Raw genomic sequence first — 16,150 nt, 5'->3', positions numbered from 1 at the left:
CTTCTGTGATTTCACATCATAAGGGGTGGGATCTATGCTGCTTTCAATTTCTCCCTAGGACTTCGTTTACCTCTTTCTCTCATGGCACTATCATAGCCTGTTTCAGGTCATCAAAATCTGCATGCCTCCCTAAGATGCTGAGTTAAGGACAGTAGAGTAGAAGGCTTTAGTCCCTCAGAAGCCCTAAAACCAAAAGAATAATTGTTGACAGTTCTCCAGAGTCTGCCTTATAGTGGTCCTCGGCCTCAGTTGTCCCCTGAGGGCTGAAGCGCACTTATCCCCCACCGTGGGTACCACTCAGTGCATCCTGCCATTTGACTGTCTCTGGCTTGGCCTACCCTCTCCTTCACTTCTGCTTCACAGAGATTTAGGGACCGCCTATACTCATTTGACTCTGCAGTCAGACCTCAGCCTGTTCCCCGAATTCTGGTCTCAGGCCTGTCTCAGCTCTGGTGACTGACCTGCCCCTCTAACCTACTGGATCACACACTTCTTGGGGACAAAAATTATTGTTTTATTCTTCTTTTTAATCCCCACCGAACTAATTCCACAGTAGGAACAAAATCAATACTCCTTCTTGGACTTTTTTAGCCAGTGGAAGTGTCAGGTGCATACTATTCATTGGATCGTGGTCCATATAAGATATATTATTTCTCATCTCTGGGCAAAGATGTTTAGTTTTATGCATACACTCTACACCTCCCTTAATTACATACATGGATCTCATGAAAAGTTTTACAAATCAGGCATAAGCTTACCTGGACGAGCAGAAGAAGGTTTGTATCTGGTAAAGGAGATTTGAGTTTTAGGGCCTGCAGAAGTTCTAGAACAACACTACGAGACAAGTAGAATTTATCTCGTTCCTAAAGAAAACAAAACAGAAGGAGGTAAATGATTTTAGAAATTCAATTAGAGTAGATCTATGTCAAAAGAGCTTCCAAAAGATCCACGGGTCAGAAATAAAAAATAGTATTTAAAAACGCATAATGAAGTGTCCTCAAGAAATAAAATTGGAACTAAAAAAAAGGCATTTTTGTGCGTGTAATGAGTTTACAGAAGCACTGAGGACAAATAATTTAATGGATAAGAAAAAGATAGGTTATCTCTTAAACACTGATGCCCCAGTATTTGGTTCTTATTCACAGGAAACAGGTTCCAAGAACTGCAGCAACTAAATCAGTCTAAAAGTATTTTTTTCAATACAAAATTATTTAGAGAGAAACATATACAACTTTTTAAAGTATTCTGTGACCTCTCCAAGGAACTTATTTCTGCAATGGACTATTTCAAGCATCCAGAAAAGTGGAGAGAATGGAATAGAGTATGCACCTACCACCCATCTTTGTCAGATTACATCATTTTGCTTTATTTGATTCATCCTTTTTTTTTTTTTTTTGATATTCTAGCTTCTTTCATTCTTTCTTAAATTCATACATAATATTTATACATATTTATGGGGTACATGTGATATTTTGTTGTATGCACAGAATGTGTAGTGATCAAGTTAGAGTATTTAGGCTATTCATCATCTTGAGTGTCTACCATTTCTATGCGTTGGGAACATTTCAAGTCCTCACAGCATTTTGAAATGTACAATATAATGTTGTTAGCTATGGTCACCCTACTCTGCTATTGAACATTAGAACTCATTTCTTCTATCTAACTGTATGTTTGTATCCATGAACCAAACTCTCTTCATCCTCCCCCGACACACCCTTCCCAGCCTCTGGTAGCTATCCTTCCATGCTCTACCTCCATGAAATCAAATTTTTTTAGCATCTACATATGAGTGAGAACATATGATATTTGTCTTTCTGTGCCTGGTTTATTTCACTTAATGTAACAAACTCCAGTTTCATCCCTGTTGCTTTTTTTTTTATGGTTGAATAGTAGTTCATTATGTATATATACCACATTTCCTTATCAATTTGTCCATTGATGGACACTTAGGTTGACTCCATATTTTTGCTATTGTGAGTAGTGCTGCAATAAACATGGAAGTGCAGGTATCATTCTGATACACTGATTTCTTTTCATTTGGATAAATACCAAGTAGTGGCATTGTTGAATTGTAGGACAGGTACTTTTTAGTTTTTTGAGAAATATCCACACTGTTTCCTATAGTGGCTTTATCATTTAAATTCCTACAAACAGGGCACAAGAGCTCCCTTTTCTCCAAATCCTCGCCAGGATGTGTTATTTTTTGTCCTTTTGATAATAGCCATTCTAACTGGGGTAAGATGATATCTCATTGTGGTTTTGATTTGCATTTCCCTGATGATTAGTGATATTGAGCATTTTTTTAAATATGCCTGTTGGCCATTTGCATGTCTTCTTTTGAGAAATGTCTATTTAGGTCCTTTGCCCACTGTTTAGTAGGGTTATTTACTTAGTGGGATTATTTATTTAGTGGGATTATTTACTTTTCTCTTTTTTTTTTTTTAGACAGGGTTTCACTCTTGTTGCACAGGCTGGAGTGCAATGGTGCGATCTCAGCTCACAACCTCTGCCTCCTGGGTTCAAGCAATTCTCTTGCCTCAGCCTCTCAAGTAGCTGGGATTACAGACATGTGACATCACGCCTAGTTAATTTTGTATTTTTAGTAGAGATGGGGTTTCTCCATGTTGGTCAGGCTGGTCTTGAACTCCCAATCTCAGGTGATCCACTTGCCTTGGCCTCCGAAAGTGCTGGGATTACAAGTGTGAGCCACCGCGCCTGGCCCTGTTTTTTGTTTTTTTACTGCTGAGTTGTTTGAGTTCCTTGTATATTCTGGATATTGATCCCTGGTTGAAAGTTGATTCATCCTTTTTAAATAATAAATGTCACAGAAACAGGTGAGGCTACCTAAATAGTGCTCTCTTTTCTTTCTTCCTTTCTCTCTTCTCTGAAGTGGCCACTATTCTGAATCTGGTACTTATTGTTTCATGTATGGTTTTACACTTTATGTCTCCATTATAATATATAGTATTGTTTTGCATTTTTTGACTTTCTGTAATGTTATATTGTATATATCTTTCCACAACTTGTAATTACTCACAGCAATATATTTTTGAAACTAATCCTTATTGATACACGTAGCTCTGGTTCTTCCAACTCAACAGCTTAACAATATATAATTGTATGAATTTACCAAAATTCATCGGTCAGTCCTCCTGTTGATGGAATGTTGAATTGGTTTCAATTTGTAAGCCTTTTCTATTGCTGAATATAACACATGTTCAGAAAAGGACATAAAATATAAGCATACAGTTAAATGGATTCAGATGGTATGACACTGTAAAATATATATTTGGTCTTCGATCCTGTATCTGACATACAACTCCTAAAATCCTTAGACTCTCCAAACTGATGTCTTTTTGTATGCTAATAAGTTGACTGATGGCTGGCAGCCTAGGGAGTAGTAGGAAGGGGACTGATCACCTGAAAGACCAAGACACATTTATAGAGTTAGGACTATCAGCCCCACCCTTCAACCTTTAGAGAAGGTCTTAGAAGGGTTGATGGCTGGGTTGATCACCAATGGTCAATGGATTAATTGACCATGTCTACATAATGAAACCTCCATAAAAACCCAAAAGAAAAGGGTTTGGAGAGCTTCTGGATAGCTAACCACATGGAGGGCTCCTGGAAGGTGGCATGCCCAGAGAAGGCATGGAAGCTTTGTGCCCCTTCCCATGTGCCTTGCCTTATGCATCTCTTCATCTGTATCCTTTCTAATATTCTTTATAACTGGTAAATGTAAATAAGCGTTTTCCTGAGTTCTGTGAGCTGCTCTACCAAATTAATTGAGCCCAAAGAGGAAGGATCCCTAATTCATAACCAGTTAGACAAAAGCATGGGTAGAACAACCAGAGCCTACAGTTGGCAAATGAAGGTGGGAGGTGGAGGGCAGTCTTAGGGGATGAGCCCTCAACCTGTGGGATCTGATGCTATATCCAGGTAAGTAGTGTCAGAATAGAACGGAATCTATTCTGCAGAATCCATTGCTTGCTTTTTGGTAGGAAGAAATCTCCACACATTTGATCACAGAAGTCTTTGGTCTTGGCAACTGTGAGAGCAGAGGGAAAACATGGTTTGAGTTTGAGTTTTTCCAGTCTCAGAAGATGGACCGAACACTCATATAATCACCTCACGGGCAAACAACAGCACATTGCAAGTGTCTCAGAAGCCCTGTGTGTCCTGTCTTAATCCTTTCATAATCAAATAAGTAGAGTCCCTGTGGGGCTATCTGCACTGTCTTTTCTTCCTATTCATTTTCACTCATTGTGTCTTGCCTCCTCATATGTCTGGTTATCTTTGATTGTGTGCTGAATGCTTTGTTAGGAAGATATTTGCAGAAATATTTGTAGCCTGAAATGTTACCTTCCTTCAAAGAACTTTCTGTTTGTTTAGTGACAGGGGCACAATCACAGCTCACTGCAGCTTTGACCTCCTGGGCTCAAATGATCCTTCCACCTCAGCCTTCAGAGTAGCTGGAACTACAGGCATGTGTTACCATACCCAGCTAATTTTATTTTTTTTTTGTATTTTTTATACAGACGAGGTTTTGCCATGTTGCCTAGGCTTAGGGTTACCTTAATACACATACAAGGCTTGTAATATTTTATGTTGGGCTACCACAGGGCTTGACACTGAGCTGTGCCCACATGAAGGAAAGTTACTACGGGGGTGTTTTTACTTCGTGGTCCCAGCCAAAAATGTGTAGGTCAGGAGGCGTGGTATCAGGGTCTCCATTCTTGGTAGGTTCTGGATTCGGACTTTTGTCCCTCTAGCCTCATGGGGCTTCCAAAACTGCAGCTTCTCAGTCACATCTAGATTGACAAACACTCCCAGGGTAAAAATGGCCATCAGTGCTGGGCTCACAGCTCTGAATTTCTGGGCTCTCCCTGACCTTAGTCTCATAACCCTTCTCTATATAGTTAGCATTTTGAAGAAGTTTTCAGAAAATATTTTGTTCACTTTTTTCTTTTTACTTTTTAAGTTAACTGGGAAAAAGGTTCAAATTATCTTGTTTACCACCATCAGAAGAGAAAATCCAGGATTTTACTTGTCATTATACTAAACCTATAGGTTATTCTGTGAGAATTACCTGTTTTTACTATTCTGGGTCTCCATCCATGAACATAAAATCTCTTTCCATTTATTTAACAATCTGTAATGCTCTTGAGTAAAATGTTCTGGTTATCTCCATAAAGTTCTTGCATATTCTTTTTTTTTTTTTTTTTTTTAAGACAATGTTCTCACTCTGTTGCCCAGGCTGAAAGCTCGCTGCAGCCTCAAACCCCTAGACTCAAGTGATTTTCCCACCTCAGCCCCGCAAATAGCTAGGACTACAGGTATGCACCACCATGACTGGATAACTTTGTGTGTGTGTGTGTGTGTGTGTGTGTGTGAAGGACACAGAGTCTCCCTCTGTCACCCAGGCTGGAGTGCAGTGGTACAATCACAGCTCACTGCAACCTTCACCTCCCAGGGCTAAGCGATTCTCCTACCTCAGCCTCCCAAGAAGCTGGGACTACAGATGCGTGCCACCATGCCCAGCAAAATGTTTGTATTTTAGTAGAGACAATGTTTCACTATGTTGCCCAGGCTGGTCTTGAACTTCTGAGCTCAGACAATCCACCCACCTTCACCTCCCAAAGTGCTAGGATTACAAGGCATGAGCCACTTTGTCCAGCCAAATTTCTTTTTTTATATATATATATAGATGGAGTCTCGCCTTATTGCCCAGGCTTGTCTCAGGCTCCTGGGCTCAAGCAATCTTCCCACCTTGGCCTTTCAAAGTGATAAGATTACAGGCATGAGCCACCACACCCAGCCATTGCACATTCTTATTAGATTTATTTTTTGTCACCACAATAAATGACATTTTAAAAGTATGTTTTATAATCATCTGTAGTTGAATATTAACATTTGGTGATTTTTGGGTATTCATTTGTATCCAACATCCTTGCTGAGCTCTCTTGTAGGTTCTAAAAAGGTGTCTATAGATTCCCTTTGATTCATTTGTAATCATATCACCTATGAAAAATGAGAGTTGTATTTTTCCTTTCTAATCCTTATACCTTTGATTTCTTCTTCCTGTCTTGCAGAACTGAATGGGACCTCCAGTACCACGATAAATAGAAACAGTGATGACAGGCTTTCTTGTCTTATTTATGATTTTTAAAGGGATGACTCTTAGCATTTCACCATTACATACAATGCGGGCTAGATGTTTCTGGTAGACCCACTATATGAAGTTAAGAAGTTTCCCTTCTATTCACAGTTTGATAAGAGTTTACGATAAATGACTACCGAATTATAAAATATGATTTTCTTGCACCTGCTGAATAATGATAAAAGTTTTTCTTCTTCAATCTGATAACATAGTGATATTAATAGATGTTCTAATATTTAAACATTTTTATATATCAAGAAATTTCCAACTGTGTCATGAGGCCCTATTTTTAATGCATTGATTTGCTATTATTCATTCAGAAGTTTTGCATCTATGAAGGATATTGACCTATAATTTTCCTTTCCCCTATTGTCCTTCTCTGGCTGATATCAAATTCTATTTGCCTCATAAAATGTATTGGGAAGTGTTCCCTTTTTTTCTATTCTATTGTTTGTATAAAGAAGAGATCAATCAGTTCTTAAATGTTTAGTAGAAGTTGTCCTCTAAAGCTGGAATAGTTTTTGAGGGTAGGGTTTTAACTATTGATGCCATTTTCTAGGCATCTAAGTCTAGTCAGTTATTTCTTTTTCTTTTTTTCTGGATGTTCTATATGATATATTTCTAGAAAATTGTACCTACTATCAAAGACTTCAAATTTACTGGCATAAGGTTGTTCATTTTAAAATCTCTAATGTCTGTAGTTATGCTGATATTAATCATCATTGCTGATATTCTTTATCAGTGTCTTTTATCTGGCTTTCTTGATCAGTCTTGCCAAGGGTTTGTCTATTTTATTAGTCTAGTCAAAGAACCACCTTTCTGTTGTATTGGTCTTCCATTGTATCTATATTTTCCTTCCTTCCTTCCTTCCCTCCCTCCTTCTCTCCCTCCTTCGTTCCTTCCTTTCTCCTTCCTTCCTTCCCTCCTTCTCTCCTTCCTTCGTTCCTTCCTTTTTTCCTTTCCTTCTTTCCCTCCTTCCTTCCTTCTTTCTTTTTTTCAAAGAAGAAGAGAGGGTCTTGCTCTGTCACCTGGCCTAGAGTGCAGCTGGTGCAATCATAGCTCATGGCAGCCTCAAACTCCTGGGTTTAAGCAGTCCTTCCACCTCAGCCTCCAGAGCAGCTAGGACTACAGGTGCATGCCATCACACTGGCTAATTGTTTTATTTTTCTGTAGAGACAGGGTCTTGTTATGTTGCCCAGGCTGGTATATCTGTTTCTTATTTCATTAATTTCTGCTCTTATCTTTACTGTTTCCTTTCTTTAATTAATTAATTGCCTACTATCTGTTCTATGTTTTAAAATCTTCCACATTTTAAAATATGTTCTAAAATTGGTTGATTCAGGATTCTTTATATGACCATTGCATCCACTTTGCTCACTGTATTATTTGAATCTACTATATGCTTTATCTGCTTGATCTATCCATAACTGAAACAGAAAATCTCCCTGTATAACCTTGAATTTATCAATTTATCTTTGTAAGCCTATTATATTTTGTTTTATATATTTAGAGGCTATATTATCAGCTCTATGTAATTTTTGAATTGCCACATTATCTGGGTAAATTGCTCCTCTTATCAATATATTGTGACTTTCTTTATAATAATGCTTTTCAACTTAAAGTCAGTTGACTGACTTCAGCTTTCTTTTCATTAGTATTAGTGTGGTATATCTTTTTTCAAGCTTTTTCTTTTAAATTTTCTCAGTGTCTTTAGACATGTTTTAGACGTAGCTCAATTTTTAAAAGTCAATCTGACAATCCCTAGTGAGTCTAGTAAACTTATGTTTATTGTGATTCTGTCATCTTACGTGTGCTTGTTACAGCTTGTTCTATGCTTCTCTTTGTCTTGACTGAACTTTTATTCTTGTTTTATTCTCTGTTTGGAACTTATAAATTGTATTTCTGGCCTTTGGAGCTTACATTTACAATGTCTACATGTATTCTTAAGAGTTTAAAATTATCTCTGCCCTTCTTGTAGATAATATATAGAATGCTTTAACTCCAATCTCCAACCACACACACACACACACACACTCCATACAGAGTACTATTTTCTAGTATTTCATTGTTATTTTGTTTTTATGCCCATCTGATTAACATTATTATTATTACTGCTTTATATTATCAATGATCACTTAGATTTTCACACTGTACCAATTTCTTGGAGCATCATTCCTTCACACATTTCACTCCTTCCTTCTTGGTTCACTTTCCTTCTTACATCTTTTAGTAGTTGTTTCAGTAAGAATCTATTAGAACCTTTCTTATTTTCCTGATAGAATATCTATTTATCCTTCACTTTTGAAGGATAGCTTAGCTGGTAGAGAATTCCAGGTAGAAAGTTCTTTTTTCTTATCATTTTAAAGACATTTTTTTTCAATTATCTTCTGGCTTTCACTGTGCTGTTGAGAAGTGTATTGTCTGTCTTCAGAGTGTCTTTTCCCTTGGTTGTTCTGAAAATGTTTTCTTTGTCTTGGCTGTTTTGACAAGTTATACCTACTCATGTACACTATGACATGAGCAGGTAAAACTTTAGCTTATTTATAATACTTTTAGGGCTCATTGTGTTTCCTGAATCAGAAAATTAAATATTTTCATCAATTCTAGAATTGATAAAAAGCATATTTTCCTTATCTGAAATATTTATTAGATATATATTAGAATTTCTCTTTATATTCATCTCTTTATCTCTCTCTTCTGAATTCTAGGTAATTTCTTCCAATCTGTTTTCCATTTAACCAATTCTCTCTTTGCCTATGTCTAATTTGTTATTTAACCTATCCATTAAGTTTTTTATGTCAGTGATTGTTTTTCATTTCTAGACTTTCTACTCTGTTTAAATCTGTCTGGTTCATTTTTTAAAATTTTTGAAATAACTAAATCTATTATATTATTTTATTTATTTTTCATATGCTTATCATTTAAAGTATAGTCATTTATATATTTATATATTTATTATAATATTTTATAATATTTATATATACATTCTTCATATGCATATCATTTAAAGTATAATCACTTATATGTTGTCATTTTTAATATGTTTATCATTTATATCTTTATCACATAGTTTTAATATTGAAAGTTCTCGTGGGAAATGATCTTGCTACTTGTTGACTATCCTAATCTATCACAAGGTGGGTTATATCTTCATTTGTTTTGTAATTTTAGATTATGAGCTCATGTTCATTAGGATTTTAACTATAGGAATCCTGCTGGGCATAGGTTGGAGACATATTAATCCAGAGAAGGTTGAGGCTTGTTTTGATCTTGCTTCTGCCAGATATTCCAAGGTTATTACTTGCTCAGCACTAATGTTATTTGACTCTTCAACTTGGGAGTTCCAAGAACATGCAGGTATTATAAATTCAAACTCTAAACCTGATCCAAGATAGGCCCATGTTTACTAATTCGCAAGGGAGACTATAAATCTTTTTCCCAGTTTCCAAACTGAGACAGACACCATTCTTTGTCACCTCTATATAAGAATGTATTTTTTCCAAACTACCCTTTTACCAAGTGACTAGCCTTTAAGGGTTCTGACCTTTTGCTAGGGATAACTCAGATCCAACTCCCTGCCTGGATAATCCCAAGACTTCATCTCCTTTCCTTGTATGGGCTTTAAAACTCTAGCCACTAAGTTGCCAAGACAAGCAACACCCCCACCACAGGGCTATTTATATGCTTACCACTCTGATCCTCAATCCCGCTTCATTTTTGCTCCTTTCATTCTTATAAAATTAGCTCTACATTAAAAATCACCTTTATTACATTTCATCCAGTGTTCCTAGTAGTTTAAGTGGTGTGGTTTTCAGGATATCTAGACTACCAGATTGCTAGAAAGTGAAGTTTCCAAAGTTCTTACCTTTCTGTGCCTTTTCTTTTGATTATATAAGGGAGACAGCTGAATTAGCTACTGCTATTTTTAAACGATTTCTTATAGTTTCTCATTATCGGTGAGGAAGGTAGGAACACCATCAACTGAAGCTTTCTACAAGTAGTCATCATCTTGTATTAGAATGAGAAAGGGTAGATGATAATGGGAAGTAAGAGGCCACTAAAGTTATGAGGGATTATGAAGAGATATTGTATGTAATGAATATCTTGAATTGAAAACCAATAATATCTTGAATTCAAATGCTAGAAAGGCCCCTGTAATCAATATCTATACTGTACAACATAGAAAGTATAAACTCATTATGATTTGTCCCCCCAAAAAGGTATAATTTAAACAAATTAAACATAAACACAATAAAGAAATCAAATGGTTTCTAGAAATAGAAAATCTTTTTGGTGCTGTTTCTTATAGATCTACTTTTTTAAGTGAAAAAGAAGGAAGAAGTTATCTTTCAAGAAGATTCTAAAAGAAGAAAAAAATGCTGACCATCTTGGTAGTTAGAAAACATATTGCTCCAGGCAGGGTAATAAATAGTTTCTAATCAGAAAAACCAAAGAAAAGATTACCATGGAACACTTAACATGACAGAATGGACCCAAGTTGGTAAGAAAGAGGACAAGAATGCTTTAAATAGAATGAAAGCCTTAGTATAAAATTAGATTTTTATGAGGAAAATAAAGGGCTTATAGAAATGGACAACATGAATAAGAGACATTCTGAATGTTCAAGAGAGAACAACAGAAACAGAGACCCATTGAAAACAAGCTTGGAAAATTTGGAAATTGAAAGGGTAACATTTGCACATTGTTCTTAAGGACAGAAATGCTCCCAATTTGCCCTGCCTACTGCTTTTCCATTAGGACAGCATCTACCAGCTCCAACAAGGCTGCTACTGCCACTGGGCCAGCAGTACTTTTCCACTTTCCCGGTAGTGGGCCAGGGTTGCTACAGATAATGCAATAGAGAAACCATTATTAAGGCAAGATGACAAAAGATGAGATTCCAATCTCAGAGGCCAAGAACCCAGACCTGAAAAGACAGACACATGACGAGAATTAAGGAGCCCTTCAAAGCCGTTTACAAATGACAAGCTGATATTGTTCTACTTTGGGTATAAAAATGATACATAGAGATGTCTTGCCCCCCAGTCATGGGATGGTGAACTTGAAAAGGACCTTAAGAGGTCCTGTCAACCATTAGCTCTTTTCATTAAAAATACCACTTCTGTTCTAACCACATGACCCTCAGTTCTCCAAATCTGCATATGTGCATATTTTAGACATTGTGTGTGTGTGTGTGTGTGTGTGTGTGTGTTTAAAGTGTTTCCTTACCATGGTTATTTATTAGATCTCAGTAGTATTACTCATTTTTAACTATATGGAAGCAACTGACCTAAAAGGGACTTGACACTGATTCACAAGAATAGATTTCTTCCAGTTTTCAGTTTCAGAGGAACACGCATATGGAAGCTTGCTTACCTTAGTGAAAGCTCGGTAACATAAGCCACACAGCTCCACCAGGTAGGCCAGAGTGAAGACGGCATTCTGAATTACAAAGCTGAGCAGTTTTGAAAACGGTTCCAACAAACTCTGCAATGAGATTGGGGCCAAATAAAGTCAATTGCTGATTATTTCATTTAAAAAAGTATTAAAATCTTACGATACTTTAACTAATGGAATCACTGTTTTTTAAATTGAAAAATCTATTGCCAGATGGCTCCTGTAGCAACCCCGTTGGTCTAATAAAAACAGAACTGCACCTTCAGTCGAGGGCTCAAAGAGCAGGATCAAATCATTTCACTGCTCAAAAAGACATTCATTTTTCCATGTGGTATCATTTACAAACCTTCCTAACTTCAACCCTGTCTTCATGTCCACCCTAAGCAATCAAGAGTGTGGGGTTGGCAGTTGGATCTTCCACTTTATTTTCAGCACATTTAAGTGTTTATGAGTTCATCAGATTCAGATCCGGAAGCCTGTCTTCTGGGTTAAGTAGCGCAAACCACCCTTGCGTGTAAGTACCAAAGTACTATAGCTTATATAAAATTCATCACAACCCAGCCTCCTGCCAATGTTTATCAGGAAGGCATAGTCTGTTTCGGTTTCTCCCCCTGAATCTTACCCATAAAGGATCAGTTTTAGTCCCATATGCTTTCTTAAGTTATTTAGAAACATTTGTTGAGTACCTACTGAGTGTCAGACTGAGTTAGATGGATGATTTCATATAGTTTATCTTATTCAAATTTTTCATAACTATCCTGGGAGACAGTGTGTTACAATACAGGTAACGACACAAGCACTAAATTCTGACACAAGGGTTTTCACACTCTAGCTCACTGTGACCTTGAATAAGTGATTTAATCTCTCTGGAACTTGGTTTTCTCCTCTGTAAAAGGGGAATAATAATGGCTTCCACCTCATTAGGGTGCAAGTTATGAGAATTAAAAGAGATAATATATGTAAAGCACTTGGCACCAGTAAGCTCTCCATCATTGTTAGCTATGGTCTTCATTATTAACCTTCTGAAGCTTTAGTATCCATTCCTATTCTGCAGCTTAGGTAGTTAAGTAGACAAGTAATTTGCCTAAGGTCATGAAGGTATCAGGTGGAATTCAAAGCCAAGTTCCAGGGCAATTTTCCACAGGTAGAATTGCTCTGCAGAGAAGATAGGATTTTAACTGGATTCCAAAACACTTGCATGCCATGATTTCCACTACTTCTCAATCTCTATAGTGCTTGCTGTCTGGTTTTCAAAAGTAATATATGTTCAATGTCAAACTCAAGATATGTAGGAAAGGACACATGAGGAAGTAAAAGTCATCCATAATCCCACCACCTCATGATTACATTTTGAACATAGTGGAAATATTACACATGTAAAATCTTGTTTTTTTTTTTTATTATACTTTAAGTTCTAGGGTACATGTGCACAACGTGCAGGTTTGTTACATATGTATACATGTGCCATGTTGGTGTGCTGCACCCATTAACTCATCATTTACATTAGGTATATCTCTTAATGCTATCCCTCCCCCATTCCCCCACCCCACAATAGGACCCAGTGTGTGATGCTCCCCTTTCTGCGTCCAAGTGATCTCATCGTTCAATTCCCACCTGTGAGTGAGAACATGTGGTATTTGGTTTTCTGTTCTTGCGATAGTTTGCTGAGAATGATGGTTTCCAGCTGCATCTATGTTCCCACAAAGGACACTAACTCATCCTTTTTTATGGCTGCATAGTATTCCATGGTGGATATGTGCCACATTTTCTTAATCCAGTCTGTCACTGATGGACATTTGGGTTGATTCCAAGTCTTTGCTATTGTGAATAGTGCCACAATAAACATACGTGTGCATGTGTCTTTATAGCAGCATGACTTATCATCCTTTGGGTATATCCCCAGTAATGGGATGGCTTGTATTTTGTTTTTTATTAACTTAATATAACATCAGAAATTCCCAGTGCCATTTAATTCTTCATAATCACCAATTCTATAAATAACACCCTAATAAAAATATTTTACATGAAATTAGCATTTGCATTTTCTTCCTTGAATAGATTCCCAGAAAAAAATCACTAAATCAAAGGATATAAGCATATTTGAGGTTCTTTTTTCTTATTGATACGAAAATGAATGCACTCTGTGTTAGTTGACCCTAAAGATAGGAATTCTGTTTTTTACTTATTTGTATTCCCCACAGAAATCCATGTGGTGCTTTCCATATAGAAAATCTTAAAGAAACTCACAGAAATAGTACTAATGATTCATTATTCTTTGCTCCATATAAATGCTGTTGCCTTGAGGTTGGGTGCAGTGGCTCATGCCTGTAATCCCAGCACTTTGGGAGGCCGAGGTGGGTGGATCACTTGAGGTCAGGAGTTCGAGACCAGCCTGGCCAACATGATGAAACCCCATCTCTACTAAAAATACAAAAATTAGCCAGGCGTAGTGGCACATGCCTGTAGTCCCAGCTACTTGGAAGGCTGAGGCAGGGAGAATTGCTTGAACCTGGGAGCCAGAGGCTGCAGTGAGCCAAGTTGGCATCACTGCATTCCAGCATGGGCGACAGAGCGAGACTCCATCTCAAAATATATATATATATATATATATATAGATGTGTGTGTATGTGTGTACATATATATATATATATATGTACATTATTGTCTTGAAACATTGATGATAGATGAATGGAATGGGAATGTCTCATGTTGCACATAATGTATCCTTATTGGTCAAAAAGAGAAGCCTGAATTCAAGCCTATAAGGAAACTTGCTCTTATATCTAGAAAAGCAGCACAGTGATGGGGCAATACAGACCCAAAGGACCTATGTTCAAGTCTCAAATCTTCTACTAACCAGCTATGTGATCCTGGCCAAGACACTTCATCTCTCTGAACCTGCTTCCTCATCTGTAAATGAGTGGATTGAACCCAATGATCTCTTTGTAACTTTCTAGCATAAACCATGAGTCTATGAAAGCACAGTTAACTTAAATAGTTGCAGAATACGTACATTGTTGGTATATTAAATAGTAATTACAAGCTATAGCAATGCAAACTATTGTACCACGGCATCGAATGCAGCCAGAAAATATAGCTTGGAATAAAAAGGTGAATGAGACACGGTGCAGAACGTCTTGAAGCTTGTGGTCTCATTGGGACCACTTCAGGGCAATGTAAGTGCTACTATAGAGAGCTCTATCAAATACTGTGGGAGCTGATACAGGAGAAAGTTGCTACAGATAATATGAATATGTATTTTCATTAAATGGGACCTTGAAGAATGAGAAGGAGTTCATTACACCAACAAGGGCATAAAGCATTTCAGGCAAAGGAAATGGCCTAAGCAAAGGCAAGGAAATATGAAATTAAATAAGATTATATATCTGAAGCATTAAGCACAATGTCTGCCATACGATAACAAACAGTGGTTGTTGTTTCGATGATGATGAAGATGATAACGCTGATTCTGAAAGTGCACAGGAGGAATGGATGAAAGAGACATGGAGCCAAAGATTAAATTGGAAAGGTGGGCTGGAGAGTTATGAAATAACATCTTAGATACCACATTAAGGAATCTGGACATCATCCTGAAAGAAATGAGAAGTTATCAGAGATTTTAAAGCAAGGAACCAACACAATAAGATCATGTTTAGAAGGATCGCCTAGTTAGTAGTATGGGGGATGGATTGGTGGCCATGGCACAGGGCTAGCAGGACCAATTACAAACCATGACATTGTGATGTATTAGAGCTCTTTATACAAGGTACTGACCTAGCATGAAGAGAGAGAAGGAGGCTGAAAGGGAAGCATTTGGTGTGCAATAACTGTGTCTTCAGTATTGCTACAAGCTTATCTCATAAGGTTAAAAAATAACTGACTAACCAATTGGTTATGTTTTTCTGAAACATACATACCCTTGTAGCATTGGTAGAAGGGATCTTCAAGAGGCAAATCATAATTCTCAAACTGGAATCTAAAGAACACTGTGAATAAATATGAAAAAAGTGAAAATCAGTTTCCACCTTAATATACCTTTTGCTTCAAATATGTCCTGAAAACATTTATTTTAGCAGAAGGAAAAATCTGAAATATGACTGCCTCTCTACAGTTTCCCATGCCATAATATCCTTTTTGAAAGAAAAAGCATTCTCAGGTTAAAACAATTTTAATTAAACAATTATACAATGCTAAACAATTAAATAACTAAACACAGCTCCTAAACTATTTTTCAAAGATATAGCCCTAAAAATTAATGAGATAGACAGGTGAATAGAGAGATGGGTGGAAGGATGGATGGATGAATGGATGGACAGATGGATGAATGGATGGATGGACAATGAACAGAAATTTGTTGGGTAGACATTAAATGTATCTAACTCTAAAGAGATACACCAATATGTGAAAGGCCATTTTGGGGGGAAAAAATCTACTTAGATCTATTTTAAAAAACCATGAATCCACATAAGAACCAGTTTCATCTGCCCTTTCTCTGCTCTGAAGAAACAAGACAAAAACCTGACAAAATGCAGTAAAACTTCTACAAGAGAAAATCATACCTTACCTATCCATTCGAGTTTTATATTGACAAGA

The 16,150-nt window shown here is 36.9% G+C and overlaps 1 protein-coding gene across 13 annotated transcripts in view; it reads right to left on the bottom strand.

Annotated features, from left to right (window-relative positions):
- The window catches only part of UNC79 (unc-79 homolog, NALCN channel complex subunit), a 279,067-nt gene that overhangs the window by 34,392 nt on the left and 228,525 nt on the right, over positions 1 to 16,150 (bottom strand). For all 13 annotated transcript variants that reach the window (XM_007987657.3, XM_037984430.2, XM_007987658.3 and 10 more), the window contains 3 exons: positions 15,475 to 15,543; positions 11,537 to 11,647; positions 759 to 863 (listed from right to left, as the gene is read on the bottom strand). In XM_007987657.3, the coding sequence (XP_007985848.2) occupies positions 759 to 863; positions 11,537 to 11,647; positions 15,475 to 15,543 (285 nt within the window). The remainder of the gene's footprint in view (positions 1 to 758; positions 864 to 11,536; positions 11,648 to 15,474; positions 15,544 to 16,150) is intronic.

The sequence above is a fragment of the Chlorocebus sabaeus genome, chromosome 24 (assembly GCF_047675955.1).
Source record: "Chlorocebus sabaeus isolate Y175 chromosome 24, mChlSab1.0.hap1, whole genome shotgun sequence".
In the NCBI taxonomy this organism is placed as follows: Eukaryota; Metazoa; Chordata; class Mammalia; order Primates; family Cercopithecidae; genus Chlorocebus; species Chlorocebus sabaeus.
Note: the sequence above shows the minus strand (reverse complement) of the source record. Positions and strands in the feature narration are given on the sequence as shown.